The following is a 22,020-nucleotide window of genomic DNA, read 5'->3' as shown; positions in this document are numbered from 1 at the left end:
TTTGAGAGCCCCCCAAGTTGGCTTTAGTTTTGATATTACAGGGTGCACCCTATGGGGCAGCCAAGCAGGTACGGAAGGTTTGCGGTTTCTCCTCCAGGGGCCTCTGAATGGCTTGGTCCTGACTGTGGACACCCTGCGCCTCCCACAGCTTGACCACGCCTCCTGCCTTGGTGTTGAGCATCTTGTGAACTAGTGTTCTGTGGCCCAGCCTTTGAGATCTGCCCCTGTGTTCCAGCCACATGGGTCTGGCTGACTCGCTCCCCTAGGGTGCCAGGCCCGCCACAATGTCCACTCACGTTTGTCCAGCAGATACTCAGATGCCTCGTGGAGTCCAGAGGGGCACGTTCACCCCTTTATTTAGACCCCAAGACGTCCTGACCATCCTTAGAGACCAATGCAAAGGCCACGTGCTCCCTGGACGCTGCCCCACTGACCGGGGACCTCATGTCCAGAGGTTCAGGGCTCTGGCCATCTTGTACCAGGCCTAGGCAGAGACTGGGTACCACATGCCCTGGTGGCAGGAGTTGCAGGTCCAGCCAGGCAGTGGACGGGAAGGCCAGAGCCCCAGTGGGGACAGGGCTCCGTGGGAGGGGCTCAGACTCTGTGTGGCCACCCTCCGGCCTTGTAGGAGTGCAGGTGAGGACCCTGGACCCTCCTCAGGGAGGACAGCAGGGACAGGGCAAGCCTTAGGGGGCCAAGATGGCTCGGCTTGGGGGTACTGCTCAGGCACCTCCACTCTACTGGCCACCTGCGCTGCGTCAGCCTCTCAGTGATGGTCTGAGGGGGAGGATGGGAATGGCAGGAGGAGCCTTGGGAATCCCAGGTAGGGTCTGGGTGGGTTTTACCCAGGATCTCCCAGCAGTACCCCACCCCAAGCTTACTACAAACCCAGAGCTGGTCTTTGGGGCTGCCCCTGGGCCTGAGCTCCCGGGATGCCCCGACCTGACAGCGCAGCTTGCCAGGCTCCATCCCGTGGCAGCCGCTTCTCCAATCCTGCAGGCACGATGCCTGGGAGGCATGGCCCAGGCTGGGGAGGCTAGCATCAGCTGGCTGGACCCCACTGTCTCAGACGCCCTGTGCCCTGGCCACCAGGGGCGGCACCGGCATGTGTCTGTGGGTGACCTGGCTGCAGACAGTAGGTCCTCTGTCCCAGTAAAGGCAGAGGTGGGAATGGGGCCTGGTTGGGGGATTGGCAGGCAGAAGTGACCCTTCCCTCCCTGACCTTTGCCCCAAGCCTTCTGGAACCCTCCCTGCACTCAGGAGCCAGAGTCCTCCAGCCGGCAACTGGTGCCCTTTCCTGGCCTCCTGGTTGCTGGGCCTCCCCAGGGGCCCACAGCTGGCTCTGGGATCCCACACCTGTTACTTCACCATGTTCCCAGGGAACTCCGAGAAGCCCCGTCGGTGGGCTGTGTAGCTCCTGGCCCAGCTGCACCATAGCACCCTGGAGGTTCCTCAGCCTGTGATGCCTGGGGCGGCCTGGGCTGGGCTGCACTGGACTGTGGTGTTCAGATCTCTTGGGAGGGTTTGTGTGTGGGGACTTGGGCAGACAGTGGGAGGGGCTGCATAAGGGGGCTGCCTGTGCCTGCCTGGCTCTGCCAAGGGGGCATGAAGATTCTCGCTCTCCTGTACCCACCCATATATGGCCTCTGCTCCACGCCAGGCCCACTCTGGGCCACAGCTCTTGCACTGGTTGGGGGTGGTCCAGCTGATGAGGTCAGAGGCCCCTCCTGTGCTGTCAGAGTTCACAGTCAGAGCAAGTCATCCAAAAGCCACGTGATCCATGGTAGTCCCAAGTCATGTGACACTGGGGCTGGCTGGCCAGTGCCCCTGGGCACCATGGTCATCCCTGGTGTAAGAGACAGGCAGGGGACAGTGGTGATGGGGGAGCTGCCTGAGGCTATCCCAGGCCAGGGATGGGCTACCTGGGCTCATGCCCCTGCTCTGGCCTAGATGACGGGTGTGACCCTCGAGAGCTGCCAGGACATCATCGAGCAGTTTGAGCCATGCCCAGAAAACAAGAGTAAGGGGCTGCTGGGCATTGATGGTGAGTGGGGTGCTGCTCTCAGCCCAGCTGTCCTGGGATGCTGGAGGGGCAACGAGGGCCCAGCCTGTGGGCCGGGACAGGTTCTCTGTGTTCTGTGTGGCATGGGGGCAGGTGGTCATGAGATGAGGCTGCTGGTGGGCTGACATGGCCCCTACACTACGCCATCCTGCAGGCTTCACCAACTACACGAGGAGCCCTGCTGGTGACATCTTCAATCCTGACCACCACCACGTGCACCAGGACATGACGCAGCCACTGAGCCACTATTTCATCACCTCGTCCCACAACACCTACCTCGTGGGTGACCAGCTCATGTCCCAGTCGCGGGTGGACATGTACGCCTGGGTCCTGCAGGCTGGCTGCCGCTGCGTGGAGGGTAAGCCCTGGACCTTGGGCGGTGGCCGTGGGCTGGCATCTGCTGTGGGAGATGGGCTGCCTCTGAGGAACTCCCTAGGGGGATCTCTGGGCAGAGGCTGGGAGGGCCTCTTCTGTGTCCCTCACTGAGCAATGGGACAGGTTCTCTTTTGGTCAAAGCTCAGCCTGCCTGGGCTGACCAAGGTCTACCTGCCTACAGTGGACTGCTGGGATGGGCCCGATGGGGAGCCCATCGTGCACCATGGCTACACTCTGACCTCCAAGATCCTCTTCAAGGATGTCATCGAAACCATCAACAAATACGCCTTCATCAAGAATGAGTGAGTGGCTGGGCCTGGGCGGCTGGCCCCAGGGGTGGGCAGTGTAGGGTCTCCAGGCTCTAGCTCTTCCTGCCACACCCACATGTCCTTTCTTTGGGAGCAGTGACTGTGGTGACCAGGGGGCTGGTTTCATTCTGGCATCTCTGGTTGAGGAGAGAGGGCAGGGAGAGATTGTGGCCACAGGTCTAGGCAGGGGCCTCGCAGGAGCAGCTCGTCCACACGCCTGGTGGCACCTCCCAGTGTCAGTGCCCACAGCAGCCGTGGCTCCCACACTCATCACCCCTGAGAAACCACTCTATGTCCAGACTCAATTTGCTGTCACTCAGCTGTGGCTGTAGACACTGTTGAAAAAAATCCAATTTAGTTTCTGGAATTAGAAGACCACCTCCCCGTGTGGTTTGAGTTACCTTTGAGTCTTGGCTACGCGAGGCTCGCAGGTGGGGAAGGAGCTAATTGCATGAAGAAAGAGAGGAGAAGCAAGATTGATTTAGGAGACAGAAATAGATGGGCCTTCCCTGGAAGAGCTGGCCCTTGCTGTCACTGTCTCAAGCCAGCCCCATCCCTGGGACTGTAGGTGGGGAGGGCATTACAGGGCACAGGGGTGGGGATAGGGGGAGGAGGGATGAGCCAGGGGCCTGCTGGGATCTCAGGACAGGGTTGCACCTGTGACCAGTGTAATTTGTGCAGGCACAATGTTTTCCTGTAGGCCCTGGGCTTCAGGCCTCAGTTTCTTGCCTGAGAAGTGGGGAGATGAGCCCCTGCACCCTGGTGCCCTGCCTGCCTGCTCCACATCACAGGACTTGCTCATCTCTTGCCCTGGTTAACCTCTTGTTCTGGGTCACTTACATTTTCTAAAATAATAATGGCTGCCTTTTGGTAAAAATCCAAGTAAAATGTATACATGGTTAAAAAAAATGAAGCTGAAAAGCTTCTAATTAAAAGTCCCTGGGCCGGGTGCGGTGGCTCAAGCCTGTAATCCCAGCACTTTGGGAGGCCGAGACGGGCGGATCACAAGGTCAGGAGATCGAGACCATCCTGGCTAACATGGTGAAACCCTGTCTCTACTAAAAAGTACAAAAAACTAGCCGGGTGAGGTGGCAGGCACCTGTAGTCCCAGCTACTTGGGAGGCTGAGGCAGGAGAATGGCGTGAACCTGGGAGGCGGAGCTTGCAGTGAGCTGAGATTGCGCCACTGCACTGTAGCCTGGGCGACAGAGCAAGACTCTGTCTCAAAAAAAAAAAAAAAAAAAAAAAAAAGTCCCTGCTACACTCCCCATTCTGCACTGTGCAGGTAATAACCATGTTCCACCAGATGGTGTGTGCCAGGCTTATGTCTCCTTTATGGGACCAATGTCAGGACCCCAGGGCCATTCAGAGGACAGTGTCCCCAGTATCTAGGTCAAAGGGATTCTATTTCCCAGCCTATCTATTGCTCCACACTGTACCTTGGTTTTGTCCACATCGTTTTAAAACCATGACTTTTTCAAACGTTCCTTTTATTTTCCTGGAGTTTCTAGTTGCCTTTGGTTTTTTCCTTATTGGGGAAAGAAACTCATGCTGTCTTTACCAGTCCCTAAGATTCTCCCAGCTCCTTTCCCACCCACTCAGTTGCTTTTCAAAGCCACTGATGGGTGGGCCACCTCCCAGAGCTGCTGGTAGTCCCAGCTATCCTGGGTTCCTGGTGAAGACCCCTCCTCATTCAATGGTTGGGGTGGGCCCTTGCAGAGGTGGGGTCTACCCATCCTCTGAGGCCCTGGCCCCATCCTGCTCCTTCTGCTTTGGGGCCACAGGTACCCAGTGATCCTGTCCATCGAGAACCACTGCAGTGTCCTCCAGCAGAAGAAAATGGCCCAGTATCTGACTGACATCCTTGGGGACAAGCTGGACCTGTCATCAGTGAGCAGTGAGGATGCCACCATGCTCCCCTCTCCACAGATGCTCAAGGGCAAGATCCTTGTGAAGGTGAGTGAGCTCCTGCCCTCCTGGCACCAGCTCACATAGAGTCTCGGGCCTGGGGCAGTGCCCTGCTCCAGATAGGCAGGAGCATCATGCCATCTGTGGGCAGATCTGGGGGGCTGAGGGCTGGCCATGCTCCTGACCTGGCTCCATCTCCCCATGGTGGTCACTCTGGCTCAGGACCTCCTCATGCATATCCAGGCCCTTCCCTCCACGCTGCTGCAGCCACAAGGAACTGGCCAGTCTGGCCCCTGCCCCATGGCTGAGATTCCAAAACTGAGCTTGAGAAAAGGCCCCTCTCCTTGGTCGGCGGCTCTTTGTGGGTGCCAGGTGCCGGCTTCCCAGCCTTTTCTCCAGGGCCCCTTTCATCGTGCACCTCCTCCCTCAGGGGAAGAAGCTCCCAGCCAACATCAGCGAGGATGCGGAGGAAGGCGAGGTGTCTGATGAGGACAGTGCTGATGAGATTGACGATGACTGCAAGCTCCTCAATGGGGATGTGAGTCGGGCTGGGGGTGGGGGGGCGGGTGCAGCCTGCAGTTCTCAAGAACAGCTGTCCGTCCTTGCTACTGGGGCGAATTAGAAAGGGAGGTGTCCGGGACAGAGGGACATTGGGGCAGATGTGCACAGTGGCCCGGAGCCTGGGGGGTCCTCCCTGCCCACCCACCCCTCTGCATGAGAGCTGCAGGCCTGCCTGTTCCGTTTCAGCTCCCACATTTGAGCTGACTCTTGGGGTGCCATCCACTCCCCCTGCCCTGTCCTCTTGGCCCCTCAGTAAGTGGGGGCAGCACTGGGGGCTGGGTCCCACACCAGACTCCACCCCATTCCCACTGGTACCTGGCCCACCCAGGCCCTGGCACAGGATTTCCCAGCTTCCTGCCCTTTTTCCCACCAAGTCTGGCCAGACGCTGAGTGGCTGGTAGTCCTGCCCAGCCACCCCCGTGGCCAGTGCTGGCCTCATCTCCAAGCAGTGCCATCTCTAAGGTCAACTCTGATGTGGGGTTCCCATCAGCAGCACCTCCACAGAGTGCTGTCACCGTGTCCCCACCAGGGCCCGGGCGGGGGGCTGCGGAGTCAGAAGCCCCTGATTGTGAGGTGCTGGGCTCGGGGGCGCCGATCTCCTCTCCTCTGGACACTGCTCTGGGGCTGCTGCTGCGAGGCAGCGAAGGCCGTTGCTCCCAGAGGGGCCGTGCATGGGAAGATAATTGTGTGGCGTGTTCCTGGTCACGCGGCCAACCATTTTAGAAAGTCCTGAGGCAGCAGCACTCTTCCTGCCTGGGATGTGCAGCGCACGTCTCTGTGTGGCCTGTGTGACGGCAAAGCCAGCTCCACGGTGCTCCTGGCTCTGTGCCCACTCCAACCTGGTACCAGGGGCATATGACACCCAAGGCCCAGGCCCTGCCCTCAAGGATTCCAAGTTCATCAGGGGCACCCGAGGGGCTGCACTGGCAGGGAAGGGCATCCAGCCCAGCTCAGAGGCCACCCTGAAGTTTGCCCCTGGCCCTGCCATCTTCTGAGGCACATGGCGGCCAGTGGTGGGACTCCAGACCCTGTGCCGCCTGCTGGCGCACTGACCTCTCAGGCCACGGGGCCAGAAGCCACACACATTCTGCTGAGGGCAGCCTCGTGCTGCTGGAGGAGTCAGGTGGGCCTGGGTTCCTGTCCTGCCTGTGGCTGCCTGCAGGCCCCGAAGTGACTCACGCCTTCCGTGAGCCTGGGGTGGGCAGAGTGCTGTGACCCTGCGGGTTGTCACTGCCACTGCTCACAGGGCTGGGGCAGATGCCAACAGGCCAGCCTCTGGCTCCTGCAGGCATCCACCAATCGAAAGCGTGTAGAAAACATTGCTAAGAGGAAACTGGATTCCCTCATCAAGGAGTCGAAGATTCGGGACTGTGAGGACCCCAATGACTTCTCCGTCTCCACACTGTCCCCATCTGGAAAGCTCGGACGCAAGGTAGAGGCCAAAAAGGTGACACCCCTGATGCCAACAGGTCTCCCCGACAGCCAGCCTGTGGGCCAGCCAGGGCTCCCGAACGTATGGGTCTGTGCGCACACACCTCCAGGTGTGCACTCACACCTGTGCACACACAAATCTGCACACAAGCACACCTCTGTACACACCTCTGCACATACACCTGCATGATCCATACCCACCTACCAGCGGGGTCTCAAAACCCAGTCAGTCGTGGGAGCTGCCCCGCTGTGGGGAATTGACGGCCTTCCCTGCCCAGCCCCCCACACCCCGCCTGGAGCTGCCTGTGGCCACGTGGGGAAGCTTCCACGTGGAGCGAATGGCCCTCAGGGGCTGTCATGGCAGACACAGTGGAGTGTGTGTGGGGTGAGAGGTGACAGGCAGGGCGGGCCGGGTCCTGTGGTCACAGAGCCTCCTTGCAGACCTCAAAGGAGCCAGGAGCTGTGGCCGGCAGATCCTGCAGTCCTGCTGTGGGTGGGACCGAGTGGGGAGCGTGGGTGGGCCCTACAGACCCTCCACAGGGTGACAGTGCTGGTGGGCGCCTGTGCTGGGGACAGTCTCCTGGTGCCTGGAGAGCCCTACTGTGCCCTGTGGCACTGGCTTGTTCTGCCTGTCCCTGCAGGGACCTTGCTGTTTTCCTAACCCTTGGAGAGGGTGGGAAGGTGACTTCTCCCTGGCCAAGTGGGGGTGCTGTGTCCCCTTCCAGGACCAGTATTTTTAGACTCAGGTGTTTGCGTTTCCGCCCACGGTCCTCGGAGCACTCGGCACAGCTGACACCGCAGGAGAGCTCGAGGAACATGCCCTGTGCAGGTGGCTCTTGCGGGGCCCGAGCTGACAGGCGTTCCTTTATTTTTATCCCAAGGTGTCTAGGTGGGGGAGAGTGGCCATCTGTGGCTCCGCTGGGCAGCCAGCTGGGCCTGTGCAAAACCTGGAGATGCGTCTGCAGGTCCAGGAAAGTGGCCTCCTGCAGACCTCACGTCTGAGCTGCTGCTGGGGGTTCTGTGCTCAGGGACGGCTTCCTGCAGGAGGAGGAGGGGCTCAGGCACAGCCACTAAGGTTGCAGAAGGAGCGGGAATCCCACCCTGATGAGAGACACTCCCTGCTGGGTGTGGACACACACCCCAGAAAGGTCCCAGAGCCTTTAGCACAGGAGAGGGGCGGAGCTGATGCCAAGGCCAGGCCGGGATGCATTCAGTCCTGGAGCTCACTGGGCGCGTGGCCCAGGTGAAGGGGGTGTCTGTGCGCTGGGGGTCGTGGGAATGGCAAATCCCACCGAGGGACACCTGTGCCTCTCTGTCCCCCTGGGCCAGCCGGTGTCCCCTCTGCCCATGAACCTTGAGGACGTAAGGCCTCTACTCATGCGTCCCTGAGGCCCGGGAGCAGGAATGGGTATCTTGGGGAGAGAAGCCGGATGGGTAAGGAGGGCACCCACCCCCAGACAGCTGGGCACAACCCAGTGAGTGCTTGTACTGCCAACAGCCTCGCCCGGCAGGCACCCTTCCCTGAGCACCCCCTTGGGGCCCAGCACCCAGCCTCCCCGACAGAGGCAGGGCTGGGGGGCGGCTGAGACCCTCCACTACCCTCCAGGCCCCCTCGCCTCCTGGGCCTTCTGCTGCCCCTTGGAGCATGGTCGGGTCTTGCTGTCTCCTCTGTTTGGGAGTCCCAGGGGTGACAGCAGGTCTGGCCATGCAGTACGGGCTGTGTCTGGCCGTCCGTCTCCTGGGTCAGTGCGTGCCTCTCCTCGGTCATGCCTGGATTTACAGTCACTCGTGGCTCTGGGTCACTGCGGCGTTTTGGGGATGTTTAAGGAGCTGTGAAGTGTGGTGGCCCCGACTGGCTCCAGGCGCACTGTGAATCCGGCTCCTGGAGCCTCTCCCGGCAGCTGTGGCGTCAATAAATTAAGAGGAAACCGGGGCTGGCTTTTCTGGAGGTTGAGAGAGACGAGCACGTCTGAGAGCCGTGTGGACCCGGACAACCCGGAAGCCTCCTGCTGCGGTGCACGCGGGGCCTCGGGCTCCGGCCAGTGCAGCCTGGTGACGGGAAGGCCCCGCGGCCACTCTGGGCTGTGGGAAGGGCCGTCCAATCCCATCCTGGCTCCCTGTGAGGGTGAAGGAGGGGCAGGCCACACCTCTGGGCCATGGTACCAGAGCACAGGGAGGCTGGCGGGAGCTCCCCGGCCGTGTCAACAGGACTGAGAGGCCCGCCTGGCATGGGGCCTGCGGGCGCAATGTGTCCTGATTTCCGATGCGTCCGGTGAGGGAGTGTCCAGGCAGGCACAGGTCCAGGCTGGTGAGAGCGGGGAGCAGTAGGAGCGGTTTGCTGCGGCGTGGCTGAGCGCCGAGTCTGTGGTCGTGAGAGCTGCAGTGGCCTCTTTGCAGCAGTGTGGGAGCATCCGCGGGTGTAGGAGGGCGTGTGTGCAGGGGCGTGTTGTGGGTGTTGCAGGGGTGTGTCCAGAGGGGTGGGCGTCTACAGGGGCATGGCCACGGGTGGGTGCTGTGTCCGCTTCTGGCGGAAGTTCCTCTCTAACAGGGACCCCTGCTGCAAGCCCAGGGCTTCGCAGTGTTTCGAAGAAAGCAGCCCCCACCCTTGGTGGGGGACAGGATGTGCATGGGAGCCCCTCCTGAGCACAGCCAGGCCATGTTTTGGGGGTATCTGTGGAGGGGGCTGCAGGGGTCAAGTGGCAGCACAGGCTCTGCTGGTTCCATTGGGAATGAGCTTTGGGATGAATGAGCAGTTGGTGATGTGGCCCGGGGTTCAGCGGGGGGCAAGCAGGGGAGCCCCGGATGTGCCTGCTGCTTACACAGTGGTAGGAAGGCTCACAGTGGCTTCCTGGGGTTCCCTGGTTTACGGCCCGCCTCAGGGAGCGCCCACTGGAGCTGTCTGTCTGATGACGAGGTACCTGCGCGTTATGGGAACAGGTCAGGGCGGCAGGGCCACGGAACGCTCGTAAAAGGGTTATGCAAGCAGGCCTGGCCGAGGAATATTCCAGACACACAAATGCAGTTATTATGTAGTCACCACTGGTGGGGAAAAAAAATTCCGAACTTAATGAGTTTAAAATAACGCATGAGAGACGCTGAGGCAGGTGTGAGCACATGTTTCCACCGGGGCCTGCCTTCCAGGCTGCTTCTCCTCAGCAGCTGGCTCTGCGCCAGGGCGGACTGGGAACGGCGGCCACGGGGCTCCCCAACCTGTCCCCGCCCTGCCCTCTCCTCCCCTGTCTGCCTTACTTCAGACCTGGCTCAAGCCCACCTCCTCCAGGAGGGCCTCCTGTGGCGACCAGGGAGCTGTCCCGGCCTCCCTGCCTGGTTCAAGGCTGGGCTCACCATGTCCCTGTCTCTCCCTTGGACTCAGAGCAAGGCTGAAGAGGACGTGGAGTCTGGGGAGGATGCCGGGGCCAGCAGACGCAACGGGCGCCTCGTCGTGGGAAGCTTCTCCAGGCGCAAGGTCCGGCGCAGCTCCCAGGCCAGGGTCCCCGTCTGGGCCCAGTGTTCTCCCTGCTCCCAGTGCCCCAGTAGGCCCTGCCCCAGCCCCCAGGGTTCCCAGCCCCCAGGGTTCCCAGCCTGGCTTGCAGGATCCCTTCTGAGTCGGGCTGAGCTATCGGCGGCAGGTGCCAGGGACTGGGCCAGGAGCCTGGGCTTGGAGCTGGTGGGAGCAGGTGCCTCGCTGGCTCACATCCCTTCTCTGGCCCACGCTGGCCCTTGTCCCAAGCTCAGGTGCCCTGTGGCTGCCCTGGGTGTCCGCCGGAGCCCAGATTGGGAGGGCACTGAGGAGGCTCTGGCAGGCCCAGCCAGGCGGGATGGACATGGGAGGCTGTGTGGGCCACCGGGGACCCTGGAGGACAGGCCCTCCCCAACGCCCTAGCTTCGCCAAGGCCTGACCTGGGCCAGGGGCCCTACAGCTCATGCCTCTGCCCCCCACACAGAAGAAGGGCAGCAAGCTGAAGAAGGCGGCCAGCATGGAGGAGGGAGATGAGGGCCAGGACTCCCCGGGAGGTCAGAGCCGAGGGTAGGTGCCCTGCCCCATGGGGAGGCCCTGTACGCTCCTGGGAGCCTGGCCCAGCCAGCCCCTTCTCTGTGGTGACCCCACCAGGGACAACCCCGAGCCGGGCAGGACCCACCCCCTTCTTGGCCCCTGGAAGCAGTGGGAAGTGGTGGGGAGTGTGGTGTGCAGGGCAGGCTGGTGGCTGCGAGCAGTGGGGGCAGGGGTGGCCGAGCAGGTGGCTGGAGGGCCCAGGTCCCCACAGGCCTGGATGCTGCTGGGCTGTCGGCCCTTGGTCCTCACCTCCTCCTATGAGGCCTCCAGCCTCATGCCCTCCCCAGGGGGCATCAAATGCCTGCCATGAAGTGGCTCCCCCACTTCCCGTCCAGTCAGGCTGAATTCAAGGCCCAGGCCCCTGTGTCTGAGGCTCCCCTCACCACTGTCTGGAGTCTCTTTGGGATCTCAAACCTACAAGCCCAGAAGGAGCTTCCGCCCCTCCCCAACCCTGGGCTCCCCCGTGCTGCCCACTCCCTCCTATTGCCGTCTCCCCTCACTTCCATCCCCCAGCGGTTCCTCTGTGCCCCTCGCCTGGGTGCAGCCCCCTCCTGTCCAGTCCCGTCCCACGTGCCAGCCGGGCTCTGCCCTCAGCACACACCTGATCCACACGCGCTGCTGCCACCTGGGTGACACGGAGGCCCCCCCGGCCTCCTCTCCACATAGTGATTCTAGTCCAGACCCAGGCCCTGACCCCAGCTCTCCCCTGCTCAGAACCTTCCAGAAGCCCCCACACCTGCCACGCTTGGCAGACCACATCATCCTCCACTGCACACAGTGCCTGGAGCCTTTGCCTCTGCCGGTAGCTCCGAGCCAGCCCACATCCTGCCTGGCACTCGGGTTTCCGCAGCCTGCAGCCCAGTCTGGGGTCTGTCTCTCAGGGTTCAGGGCCCGCTGCGTGAATTAATGAACCTGCCTGAGTCCTGGAGCCCGTCTCACGGAGCTGGGTGCCAGGCTGGCCCTGGATGGGAGGGGTTCTGACACCCTGTACCTGCCACAGGACGACCCGGCAGAAGAAGACCATGAAGCTGTCCCGGGCCCTCTCTGACCTGGTGAAGTACACCAAGTCCGTGGCCACCCACGACATAGAGATGGAGGGTGAGTGGCTCAGGGACCTGGCACAGGTGGAGGCCTCCCTGTCCCCAATCCCTGCTATGCTGCTGGGCGCCGGGCGAGGTCGAGGACTCGCAGTCTGACGACCGGTCACCGGTGCCACAGCGGTGTCCAGCTGGCAGGTGTCGTCCTTCAGCGAGACCAAGGCCCACCAGATTTTGCAGCAGAAGCCGGCGCAGTACCTGCGCTTCAACCAGCACCAGCTCTCCCGCATCTACCCCTCCTCCTACCGCGTGGACTCCAGCAACTACAACCCTCAGCCCTTCTGGAATGCCGGCTGCCAAATGGGTGGGTGCGGGCGTGGCGCACTGGGCGTGGTGGGAGGGCTCGGCTCAGATGGTCCCTGGAGCCCAAGCGGTGAGCAGGGTTCCTGCTGGGGCCTTGGTTCTGTCCAAGCTCTCTTGCCCTTGGAGCCTCCACACCTCCGCGGCGTGCTGCCGATACCAGGCTGCCACTGACACCAGGCTGCCACTGACACCAGCCTAGCACTGACACCAGGCTGCCACTGACACCAGGCTGCCACTGACACCAGGCTAGCACTGACACCAGGCTGCCACTGACACCAGGCTAGCACTGGGGCAGGGTCCTTCAAGCCTCAGGGGGATGTGGGAGCGATGATGCAGGCCTGTCCACGTACTCCCAGGGACACCTGCCTGCGAGGCTGGCTGCGCCAGCTCCAGGAACGTTCCTCCAGGATGTGCTGGCCTCAGTTCTGCACAGGTGCGAGCCTCAGCGTCCCATTCATATTGGGTGAACGAGCGGCAGACAGCAGATCCGCGGCAGCTGTGCAGGGGAGGCTAGCGTGTGGTGGCAGGTGGGTGGGGGACACCCCTGGAAGGTCGGGTGCTGACCGGGGCAGCCTTGTATCCCCCTCACAGTTGCCCTGAACTACCAGTCAGAGGGGCGGATGCTGCAGCTCAACCGAGCCAAGTTCAGCGCCAACGGTGGCTGCGGCTACGTACTCAAGCCCGAGTGCATGTGCCAGGGTGAGGCGCTCGGATGCTCAGGGCTCGGATGGGCCTCCTGGGTGTCCCCAGAACGGAGATCGGAGCCCCACGGGCTAGCAAGGGGGTGGGGGCGGCTTTGGCAGAGTCCCCTGGAGGGTCAGGTTGGGACGAAGCTCCCAGGATGCTGGGGAGGTGGGTGGGGAAACCCTCCTTGCTAGGGTTGCAAAGAAGGGCCCAGCTCTGCCCGGAATCCAGGGATGGAGAATTGGGGAGCCTGGGCCCCATGTGAGATTCATGGCAGGACTTGTCTGAGGGGGGCCCAGTGCCAGCGACCCAGCCCCCTGTGCCTGGCCCCTCTGTGGGTCTCAGGACCTGGGTCTGGGCTGGGTGTTGGAGGGAACCTCCTCCCAGCTCTCAGACACCTCTGTTTTGTCTGCTGTGGATGACTTCTAGCTTGGTCCCCCTGTGGCCCTGGCAGGAGTATCACCATGGGAGTGGGCAGGACAGGGGACGGGCGAGTGGACCTTCCGCTGGACCTGGCTACTGCTGTGGACCGGCCACTTCCACCTCTGCCCTTGGCTTGCCCTCCTCGGAGTTCTCAGCCTGACCGGGCCCCAGGGCACTGTCACCAGAGACCCCACCCCTCAAACCCCCAGGGACCCAGACCCAACCCCAGAAGCTGTGTGACCTCCTCCGCTCAGCCGTGGGAGGCATGGGCTCTGTCCCATGTGCTGCGGTGGCCACAAAGGTGATCCATACTGGGCCAGGCGCACCTGCCCCCCTGAGGTGCCCCCCCGGACTGCTGCCTCCCTCCCTCCACCTGGCACTGGCTGCAGTCTCCTATGTGGGGGCCGGGGAGGGGCAGCCATGCCCCAGCGAGTAGGGGGCTTGCTGAGGGCTGGGCCACTGACCACCTGCCCGGCATCCCCTTAGGTGTGTTCAACCCCAACTCGGAGGACCCCCTGCCCGGGCAGCTCAAGAAGCAGCTGGTGCTCCGGATCATCAGTGGCCAGCAGCTCCCCAAGCCGCGCGACTCCATGCTGGGGGACCGCGGGGAGGTGGGGGCCAGCCCTGCACAGGCGGGTGGGAGTGGGGAGTGGGCCGGGCATCGTGATGGGCCCCGAAGCCAGCCCCACTCCTGTGTCCCAGATCATCGACCCCTTTGTGGAGGTGGAGATCATCGGGCTCCCTGTGGACTGCAGCAGGGAGCAGACCCGCGTGGTGGATGACAACGGTGAGGCTCAGCCGTGGCTCTGTCACGCTGGTGATGGAAGTCTGAGGGGGAGGGTTGGGGCTACCTGGTGTGCCCGGGTGCTCTGCCCAGGCCTCCCTCGGTGACAGTCCTGGGTGCCGCTCCCCTCTAGGTGGGCAGTCCCGGGAGCGGCACCGGGAGCGGCATTGGGAGTGGTGTGGGCCGGGGCTCCAGGCTGGAGTGGTGCTGGGCCGGGCCCTGCCCACGGGACACTCCTCCTGGCGCTGCTTCCCCAGGGTTCAACCCCACCTGGGAGGAGACCCTGGTGTTCACAGTGCACATGCCGGAGATCGCGCTGGTCCGCTTCCTCGTCTGGGACCATGACCCAATCGGGCGTGACTTCATTGGCCAGAGGACGCTGGCCTTCAGCAGCATGATGCCAGGTGGGCAGGTGTGGACACGGTGCCCCCCGCACTGGCTGAGGGCCCCCAGGCAGGGCAGGCACTGTTTCCCCTGCGAGTTGGTGCCTGTGTGGGCGGGCCTGCATCTGGCACCAGAGACAGGAGCTGAGGACAGGAGAAGAGCCAGCCTGGGGCTCTGTGGGTCTGATGGGGACATAGCCTGTGCGGGAGAGGTCACCCCCAGGAAGAGGGCTGAGGACAGGACAAGAGCCAGCCTGGGGACCTGCGGGTCGGGGGGCGGGGGGCACGGCCTGTGGGGGAGGGGCCACCCCCAGGAAGAGGTCCCTGCAGGCTGGTGCAATGCCAGTGGGCTTCCTGGAGGAGGTGGGGGTAGTGCTGGGCCCATGGGAGGCAGAGGTCCCAGGCCTGGGTTTGTCGGCTGTATTTGGGGTCTTGGGACCTTTGAGTAGAGTGGGGGACAGAGCAGGTGGGGGCCTCGGGAGGCTGTGACCTCATGACCCTGCTGACCCACACTGCTCCAGGCTACAGGCACGTGTACCTGGAGGGGATAGAAGAGGCCTCCATCTTCGTGCACGTGGCTGTCAGTGACATCAGTGGTAAGGTGAGTATCACCCCCTGCCACCAGCCATCGTGGGGAGGGGCCGCACCAGCCCCTTGTCCTATGCACCCCCATGTGTCCCCAGGGCTGGGTCCTGAACTCAGGCAGTGAGGCCTAGGGTCCCCTCCCCGGGCCTCTGCTCCTCTACCTGCAAGAGGGGGTGCTGTGGGGGTCTGGCTCCTGAGCCACCAGTGCCCACCTCTGACCCCAGGGCTGGCTGTGGGCATCTCCGGCAGGGCAGGTCCCAAGTGCTCTGGGCCTTGCCCCGCCGGCCTCGCAGGCTCCACCCCCACAGTGCTGCCATCTGGCTTCTCAGCAGGGACTGAGTGGTGCCCCCTCCCCTCTCTCACCCCCTACCCCTCTACTTCCTGCTGTCACATGGAAGGCAGCTGCCCCGGTTTGCCTGTCACTCCACACCCAGCATGTCTGTCCCCTGCCCCAGGTCAGAGTGGGGACTCGGCTTCCGCAGGAAGGGGTGCTGGTGCCGGCCCTGCTGCCCTGCAGAGCCGGATGCCCTGGTTCTCAGCCGAGGCCCAGTGCCCCCTGGGTCCTGCTGGTTGCAGTTGGCCCTTGGAGGACCCTGCTCACACAGCACGAGGGGCCTGCCCAAGCCCAGTGCTGACTCTCCTGCCGTGCTCTTGGGCCCAGAAGTGCCATCCGGCCTCTGCTGTCTATATACCCATCTGTTCCTCGTCCCCCAGGCCGCAGGGCTCCCCAGGCCGCAGGGCTCCCCAGGCCGCTGCTGTGGCTGCCTCACCTGCTCCCTCTGTCTCTTTGGTCTTGCAGTCGGCTTCTCTATGGCCTCAGTCTCTACCTTTAGAAGCCCAGCTCTGTTAGGAGCCTTGAAGGTACCCGGTGCGCGGGACAGTGCGGCCCGCCACCCCTGCATGCCCAGGCCATGCCCCATTAGCATCCGTGATTCCTGGTAGCATTTGGGGACTGTCGCTCTTGTGACGTGGATCATGACATGGCTCTGGGGGCCCTGGCCATCCCCAGCCAGAGTGGCATTTACGAGGCAGATCCAGGGTTCAGCTGGGTGGCCGCCTTCTCACTGGCCTCCCCTCTCCTCCTCTCCCTCAATCCTCCCTCCCCTCCCTCAGCCCCTTCCCTGGTGGGGAGCCCGCTGGAGCCCCCGCTGTGCCCCTCCTATCCCCCTCCTTCTCTCTCCTGCCCCCCTGTCGGACCCTCAGGCTGCTGGTTCTGAGTTCCCCTCCCGCTCCTTCCCTGTCCTTGCCAACCATGCCCAGTGCCTGGGATGAGGGCACCCCTGAGGCCGGTGCTCCGAGCTGGAATCCCGGATCTGCTTCTAAATGGCTTCCCAGCCACTGTGACCAAATGCGTGGATTTGGAATCTTGAATCAGGAAGCTGATTCAAGTGCTGGCCATCTGAACGCATCTGCCCAGAGGCGCCCTGCAGGGAGGTGACCCACCTGCTGGGCCTGGGCCGCTCTGTGCACAAGCACGGCTCATCATGGGGGCACAGTGGGTGCTGCCGGTCTCGGGGGCATCTGGCATGTGAGGGCCCCTCTGGCCTCTGCACCCTGGAGATGCAGCTGCCTCCCTCTCAGCAGCTGTTCTGCTCAGGCAGGGACCGCCTGGACCTAGCTGTCCAGGAAGATTGGCTGTGGCCAGGTACTGGTGGGCCAGGAGCCTGAGCCCATCTTGGCAGGGTTCAGGGGTCAGCAAGCCAGTTGTGGGCCTTGGGGGTTCACATGAGCAGAGGGCAGGGCGAGACCAGAAAAGGCTGTCTGGGGGAATTCAGGAAGGTTTCCTGGAAGAGGTGGTACTTCCCAGGGCAGGAGTATCACCATGAGAGTGAGCAGGACGTGGGCTGGGCGAGCAGGCCTCCCACTGCACCTGGTTACTCCTGCTGTAGACCAGCTGCTCCTGCCTGAGAGAGGGGCACACGCAACCAGGGAGTGCCACACCAGTGTCCCCTGCCAGCGATGGGGCTGCAGGTCTCTGAGCAGGTGCAGGCTATGGTGGGCCAGGCTGGGACTTGAGGTCTTTCCTCCGGAGGAAGGACCTTCTCTCCATGCCCCTCACAGGCCCCACATGCCCAGGAGGGTGGGGTGGGCCATCTGTACTTAGATCTGTAGCAGCCACTGTCCCAGGCAGAATGCCCTAGGGACCCTGCTCCTGAAGGCCCAGGTGTGTCCACACGCCCCCAGCCTGAGGTGGCCTGGCCCCTCGGACCGAGACACGTCTGTGGCACGGTCTGGAAAGCTGGCCCTGGGGGTGCAGCTGCAGCTGGGCTGGGACCCCTGGCAACAGCTATGCAGGTTCCTTCTCTTGCAGGTCAAGCAGGCTCTGGGCCTAAAAGGCCTCTTCCTCCGAGGCCCAAAGCCCGGCTCACTGGACAGTCATGCTGCTGGGCGGCCCCTGGCCCGGCCCTCCGTTAGCCAGAGGCTCCTGCGGCGCACAGCCAGCGCCCCAACCAAGAGCCAGAAGCCGGGCCGCAAGGGCTTCCCGGAGCTGGTCCTGGGCACTCAGGACACAGGCTCCCAGGGGGTGGCGGATGACATGGTGCCCCTCAGCCCCAGACCTGCTCTGGAAGCCCCAGCCCAGGAGGGGCCCGGCAGCGGCAGCCCCCGAGGTAAGGCACCAGCTTCAGTGACAGAGAAGAGCCCTGTGCGAGTGCGGCCCCTGCGCGCCCTGGACGGCCCCGGGGCTGCTGGGATGGCCGCCACATGCATGAAGTGTGTGGTGGGATCCTGCGCCGGCGTGAACACCGAGGGCCTGCAGAGGGAGCGGCCACCCAGCCCGGGGCTCGCGAGCACGCAGGCAGCCATCCGCCAGCAGCCCCGGGCCCGGGCTGACTCACTGGGGGCCCCCTGCTGCGGCCTGGACCCTCAAGCTATCGCAGGGAGAAGCAGAGAGGCACCCAAGGGTCCCGGGGCCTGGAGGCAGGGTCCAGGCGGTAGCGGCTCCTCGGACTCCAGCAGCCCAGACAGCCCGGGCATCCCTGAAAGGTCCCCCCACTGGCCTGAGGGTGCCTGCAGGCAACCGGGGGCCCTGCAGGGAGAGATGAGTGCCTTGTTTGCTCAAAAGCTGGAGGAGATCAGGAGTAAATCCCCCATGTTCTCCACCGGTAAGCCCCTTCTGCCCTGCGCGGTCCTCCCGCACGCCCCCGGCATGGCTGGGCCTGGGTCACCTGCTGCTGCTTCTGCGTAGACGGCATCGTCTCGTGTGCTCGTGGCTCTGTCTCCGTGGCACTGTTTCCGTGGCACTCTGCTCCCTTGGCTTGCCTGTGGCCAGTAGCCCCAGCCCTCCTGTCTGACCTTGAGGCCCTGGGACTTGGGGTGGAGCTGGTTTGAGGCCCGACAGGCTGGAAAGAACTAGCTGCTCTTGCTGAGGGTCCGGGGCCAGGAGCGTGGCCTGACATGCTGGGCCCCTCTGACTGGGCGCTTCCTCAAACTCACCTCCCGGGCGGCTGGCGACTGATGCCCTTCCTGGGACTGGGGGCCACGTCCCATCCCATTCCCACCGCCCTCCAGGGCAGGCTCCAGGGGTCCCTCCTGGGAAGTCTGATGTGGGCAGGTAGTGCAGCTGCTGGGTGTCTCCTACGTCCCTGGGACGCCTGGAGCTTGCCGAGTGCTGTGTGGAGTGGATTCCCTGGGCCCTGAGGGAGGGACATACACGGAGCCCACCCCATACCACCCTGCCCCTCCAGACCCCCTGACCAAGCTTTCCTTTCTGCCCCCACCCACGCTGCCTCCGTAGTTAGGAACTGAGAGCGGCGAGCGACAGGTAACGGGGCCCAGCCCTGCTGTCCCGTGCTGTCCCAGCCCCAGGAGGGCCCCATGTGTGGCACAGGGCATGGACTGGGCCTCACCAGCAGCAGGGTGGGGACACTGAGTGTGCCGCGCCCGGGGGATGCCTCGGGGTGGGAGCTGGGCCCGGCGACCCTCGGCACAGGGTACTGGGGACACCACCCTGACTCAACTCCTCTCCGCCTCTCTCCCTGTCTTCCTCTCTTCCTCTCTTCTGCTTCTCCCTCTGGCTCTCTCGCTCTCACTCCCCTACCTCCCCACAGACACCCGCCCCCTCTCCACGCAGCGGCCGCTCCCTCCACCGTGCAGCCTGGAAACCATTGCCGAGGAGCCCGCCCCAGGCCCTGGCCCCACGCCACCAGCGGCCGTCCCCACCAGCTCTTCTCAGGAACGGCCCCCATACCCAACAGGACCGGGAGCCGATGTGACAAGCCCCCCAGAGGACACTGAGGAACACCGAGACAGCAGGCCTCGGCCGTGCAATGGCAAGCGTCCCAGCGGGGCATACGAGGGGGCCCCCAGCAGCCAGTCAGACGGCAGGAGCCAGCCCCGGACCCCGGGCCACCTGCCCGTGATTAGAAGGGTGAAGAGTGAGGGTCAGGTGCCCACAGAGCCCCTGGGAGGATGGCGGCCCCTGGCTGGTCCCTTTCCAGCCCCTGCCGTGTACTTCGATGCCACGGCCGGTGACCGGCTGTGGCAGCGGCTGGAGCCATGTGGCCACCGAGACAGCGTTTCCTCCTCCTCCAGCATGTCGTCTAGCGACACTGTCATTGACCTCTCCCTGCCCAGCCTGGGCCTGGGCCGCAGTCGTGAAAGCCTCCTCGGAGCCCATGTGGGACGCCTGCCCCCCAGGCCCCACTCAGCTTCAGCTGCCCGCCCAGACCTGCCACCTGTGACCAAAAGCAAATCCAACCCCAACCTGCGGGCTGCGGGCCAGCGGCCTCCCACGCCTGACGAACTGCGGCCCAGGCCCCTGGCCCCACGGATGCCTGGCCTCCCACTCCGGCTGCCCTGGGGCTGCCTCTCCCTGGTGGGCCTGCAGGACTGCCCCGTGGCTGCCAAGTCCAAGAGCCTGGGGGACCTCACTGCTGATGACTTTGCCCCTAGCTTTGAGGGCGGCTCCCGCAGCCTGAGCCACAGCTTGGGCCTCCCGGGAGGGACACGGCGGGTGTCGGGGCCAGGGGTGAGACGGGACGCCCTGACGGAGCAGCTGCGCTGGCTCACGGTCTTCCAGCAGGCAGGAGACATCACGTCACCCACCAGCCTGGGCCCGGCTGGGGAGGGGGTGGCGGGGGGCCCCGGTTTTCTGCGGCGCTCCTCCTCCCGCAGCCAGAGCCGTGTGCGTGCCATTGCCAGTCGGGCCCGCCAGGCCCAGGAGCGGCAGCAGAGACTACAGGACCTGGGCCGGCAGGGACCCCCAGAGGAGGAGCGGGGCACCCCCGAGGGCGCCTGCTCCGTGGGCCACGAGGGCGGTGTGGATGCGCCAGCACCTTCCAAGGGAGCCCCTGGGTCAGCACCCGTGGCCGCGGAAAACCCGGTCCTGCTCCGCCTCTGACCACCTCAGTGGTGGGAACCTGGGGGGCTCTGGAGGCCCAGGACAGGGGTGGGCGTGTTGTTTGCTCAGGAAACAGGGCAGCCAGGCCCCCAAAACTGTGTCCCTGGCTGCCCTGTGTCCCCTTGGCCCCTGCCTCCCTCCTGCCCCTGCTCCCGGGGGAGGAAAGGCTGAAGCTGCCGGCCTGGGGCCCACAGGAGGGGGTCGAGGCTGGCCCCGCCAGGCAGATTTTCCGGTGTTTTAGGATCGATCCATACAGAAATATTTAAATTTTTAGAAGCAAAACTTATACAACATTAAAATGATACCAAGTCCCTTTCCATTTTTACCTGGCTTTTCGCCCCGGGTGTGTGTGGTGTGCATCTGTGCACACCTGTCCTGAGCCTGCCCTGGGAGATGCAGCTGACCTGGCCACGGCACAGGCTGGGGTGCTTGTGAGGCACAGGGCTGCTCAGGATGCTACCTGGGCCTCGCCTTGAAGGCTGCATCTGCCTTGCTGCGACCATGCTGCCCTCTGCACCAGGCCTAAGCCTCTGTAAACTCCCGAACGTGGTTCCAATAAACGTGCTCACCAGCATGCACGGGCCTCCCGCTCGCTCAGCCTCCTGTGCGACACCAGGTGTCTGTCAGAGCCTGTGCCAGGCCCAAAGGACACCCCAAGAAAAGACCTGGCCCGTCCTCAGAGGGCTGAGCTGGATGGGCTCCCAGAGTGGGCTGCAAAGCCTGCTCCTCAGGGCGCAGACCCTAACCCCGGGCCGCCGGCCCCCCGACCCTGGGGGCTGCTCTGCCTGCAGTCTTGGAGGATGGTGGTTCCAGAAAGGCCGTACCCTGGAGAGGCTGGGGTGCTGGTTGGGCCTCCAGAGGCCTGTGCTGCAGCTCATCCTCTGCTGCCCCAACAATGGGAGTGGGTGTGGCCCACCCCGTGGCCAAGGTCAGGGAGTGTCCTGCCCCATGAGGCTCCACCACCTGCTGCTGCCCAAGGGGCCCGCCCAGCCCACCACCCGGATGAGTGCTGCTGTCGGGGTGTTCCGTCTCATCCCTGGCTGCCTTGCACCTAGGCAGGGCCCTTGGGAAGGTGGGCATGAGGCCCGGAGGCTGGAATCCTGGGGTGCTGGGGAAGTTCTGGGGAGTTGCTCTGCCCTCATCATGTTCCTGCACTGGCAGGGATCGTGGGCGGCCACAGGAACCGCTGTCATCACTTCCCCAACTCAGCCAGGCAGAGGGGCCACTGGTGCTCCCCTTCCCCGAGCCCCACCAGGCCCCTCAGAGAGAGCCTGCGAGACATCGCCATCGTCAAGCCCCGGGACGCTTGCGTGCGGGCAGCTGTGGCCCCACCGAGAGCAGGGGTGTGGTGAGCTGGTTGCCTGGGGCCCAGGGCGGCACCTGAGCCTGAGGAGTCTCAGTTCTGGGACAGGGGACTCACAGAGCCCCTGGCGATGACAATGACAGCAGCCTGATGACCGAGGCCTCCCAGTGAGCCCCTGAGTGGTGCTGTGGGCAGAGCAGGGCTTGAGGAGCCAGCTGGGGGTCTGCGGGAGTCAAGGAGGGGCTGAGAGCCTGGGGCCAGATCGTGTCTTGAGAAAAGCGCAGTCGAAATGGCCACGTCAAGGGAGCAAGGCGGAGGCCAGAGCCCGCCTGCTCTGGCTGGGGAAGGGCTGGGGTCACAGAGGCTAAGGTTACCCGGAGGCACAGGGGTGCCTGGCCCATAGGCTGGGTGGCCTCTTC

General features: G+C 63.9%; 1 protein-coding gene across 4 annotated transcripts in view; it reads left to right on the top strand.

Moving 5' to 3' along the window:
- PLCH2 (phospholipase C eta 2) overlaps positions 1-20,872 on the top strand; it is a 38,153-nt gene extending 17,281 nt beyond the window's left edge. The window contains exons 6-24 of one of the 4 annotated variants that reach the window (XR_013409442.1): positions 1,951-2,044; positions 2,217-2,420; positions 2,619-2,739; positions 4,529-4,700; positions 5,083-5,190; positions 6,502-6,645; positions 10,018-10,110; positions 10,589-10,671; positions 11,699-11,796; positions 11,917-12,099; positions 12,690-12,797; positions 13,692-13,816; positions 13,908-13,992; positions 14,247-14,393; positions 14,894-14,973; positions 17,269-18,061; positions 18,694-18,720; positions 19,007-19,531; positions 19,713-20,872. Coding sequence is in view for 2 of the 4 variants with exons in the window: in XM_077978914.1 (XP_077835040.1) it covers positions 1,951-2,044; positions 2,217-2,420; positions 2,619-2,739; positions 4,529-4,700; positions 5,083-5,190; positions 6,502-6,645; positions 10,018-10,110; positions 10,589-10,671; positions 11,699-11,796; positions 11,917-12,099; positions 12,690-12,797; positions 13,692-13,816; positions 13,908-13,992; positions 14,247-14,393; positions 14,894-14,973; positions 17,269-18,061; positions 19,007-20,298 (3,930 nt within the window). In the remaining 2 variants the exon portion in view is untranslated. Of the gene's footprint in view, positions 1-1,950; positions 2,045-2,216; positions 2,421-2,618; positions 2,740-4,528; positions 4,701-5,082; positions 5,191-6,501; positions 6,646-10,017; positions 10,111-10,588; positions 10,672-11,698; positions 11,797-11,916; positions 12,100-12,689; positions 12,798-13,691; positions 13,817-13,907; positions 13,993-14,246; positions 14,394-14,893; positions 14,974-17,268; positions 18,085-18,693; positions 18,721-19,006 lie in introns of all 4 variants that reach the window. The other 3 variants (XR_013409438.1, XM_077978914.1, XM_077978921.1) reach the window with 3 other exon arrangements.
- The last annotated feature ends 1,148 nt before the right edge of the window (positions 20,873-22,020 follow it).

Source organism: Macaca mulatta, chromosome 1 (genome assembly GCF_049350105.2).
Source record: "Macaca mulatta isolate MMU2019108-1 chromosome 1, T2T-MMU8v2.0, whole genome shotgun sequence".
NCBI lineage: Eukaryota > Metazoa > Chordata > Mammalia > Primates > Cercopithecidae > Macaca > Macaca mulatta.
The sequence above is the reverse complement of the archived record's forward strand: the minus strand, read 5'-3'. Positions and strand labels throughout refer to the sequence as shown.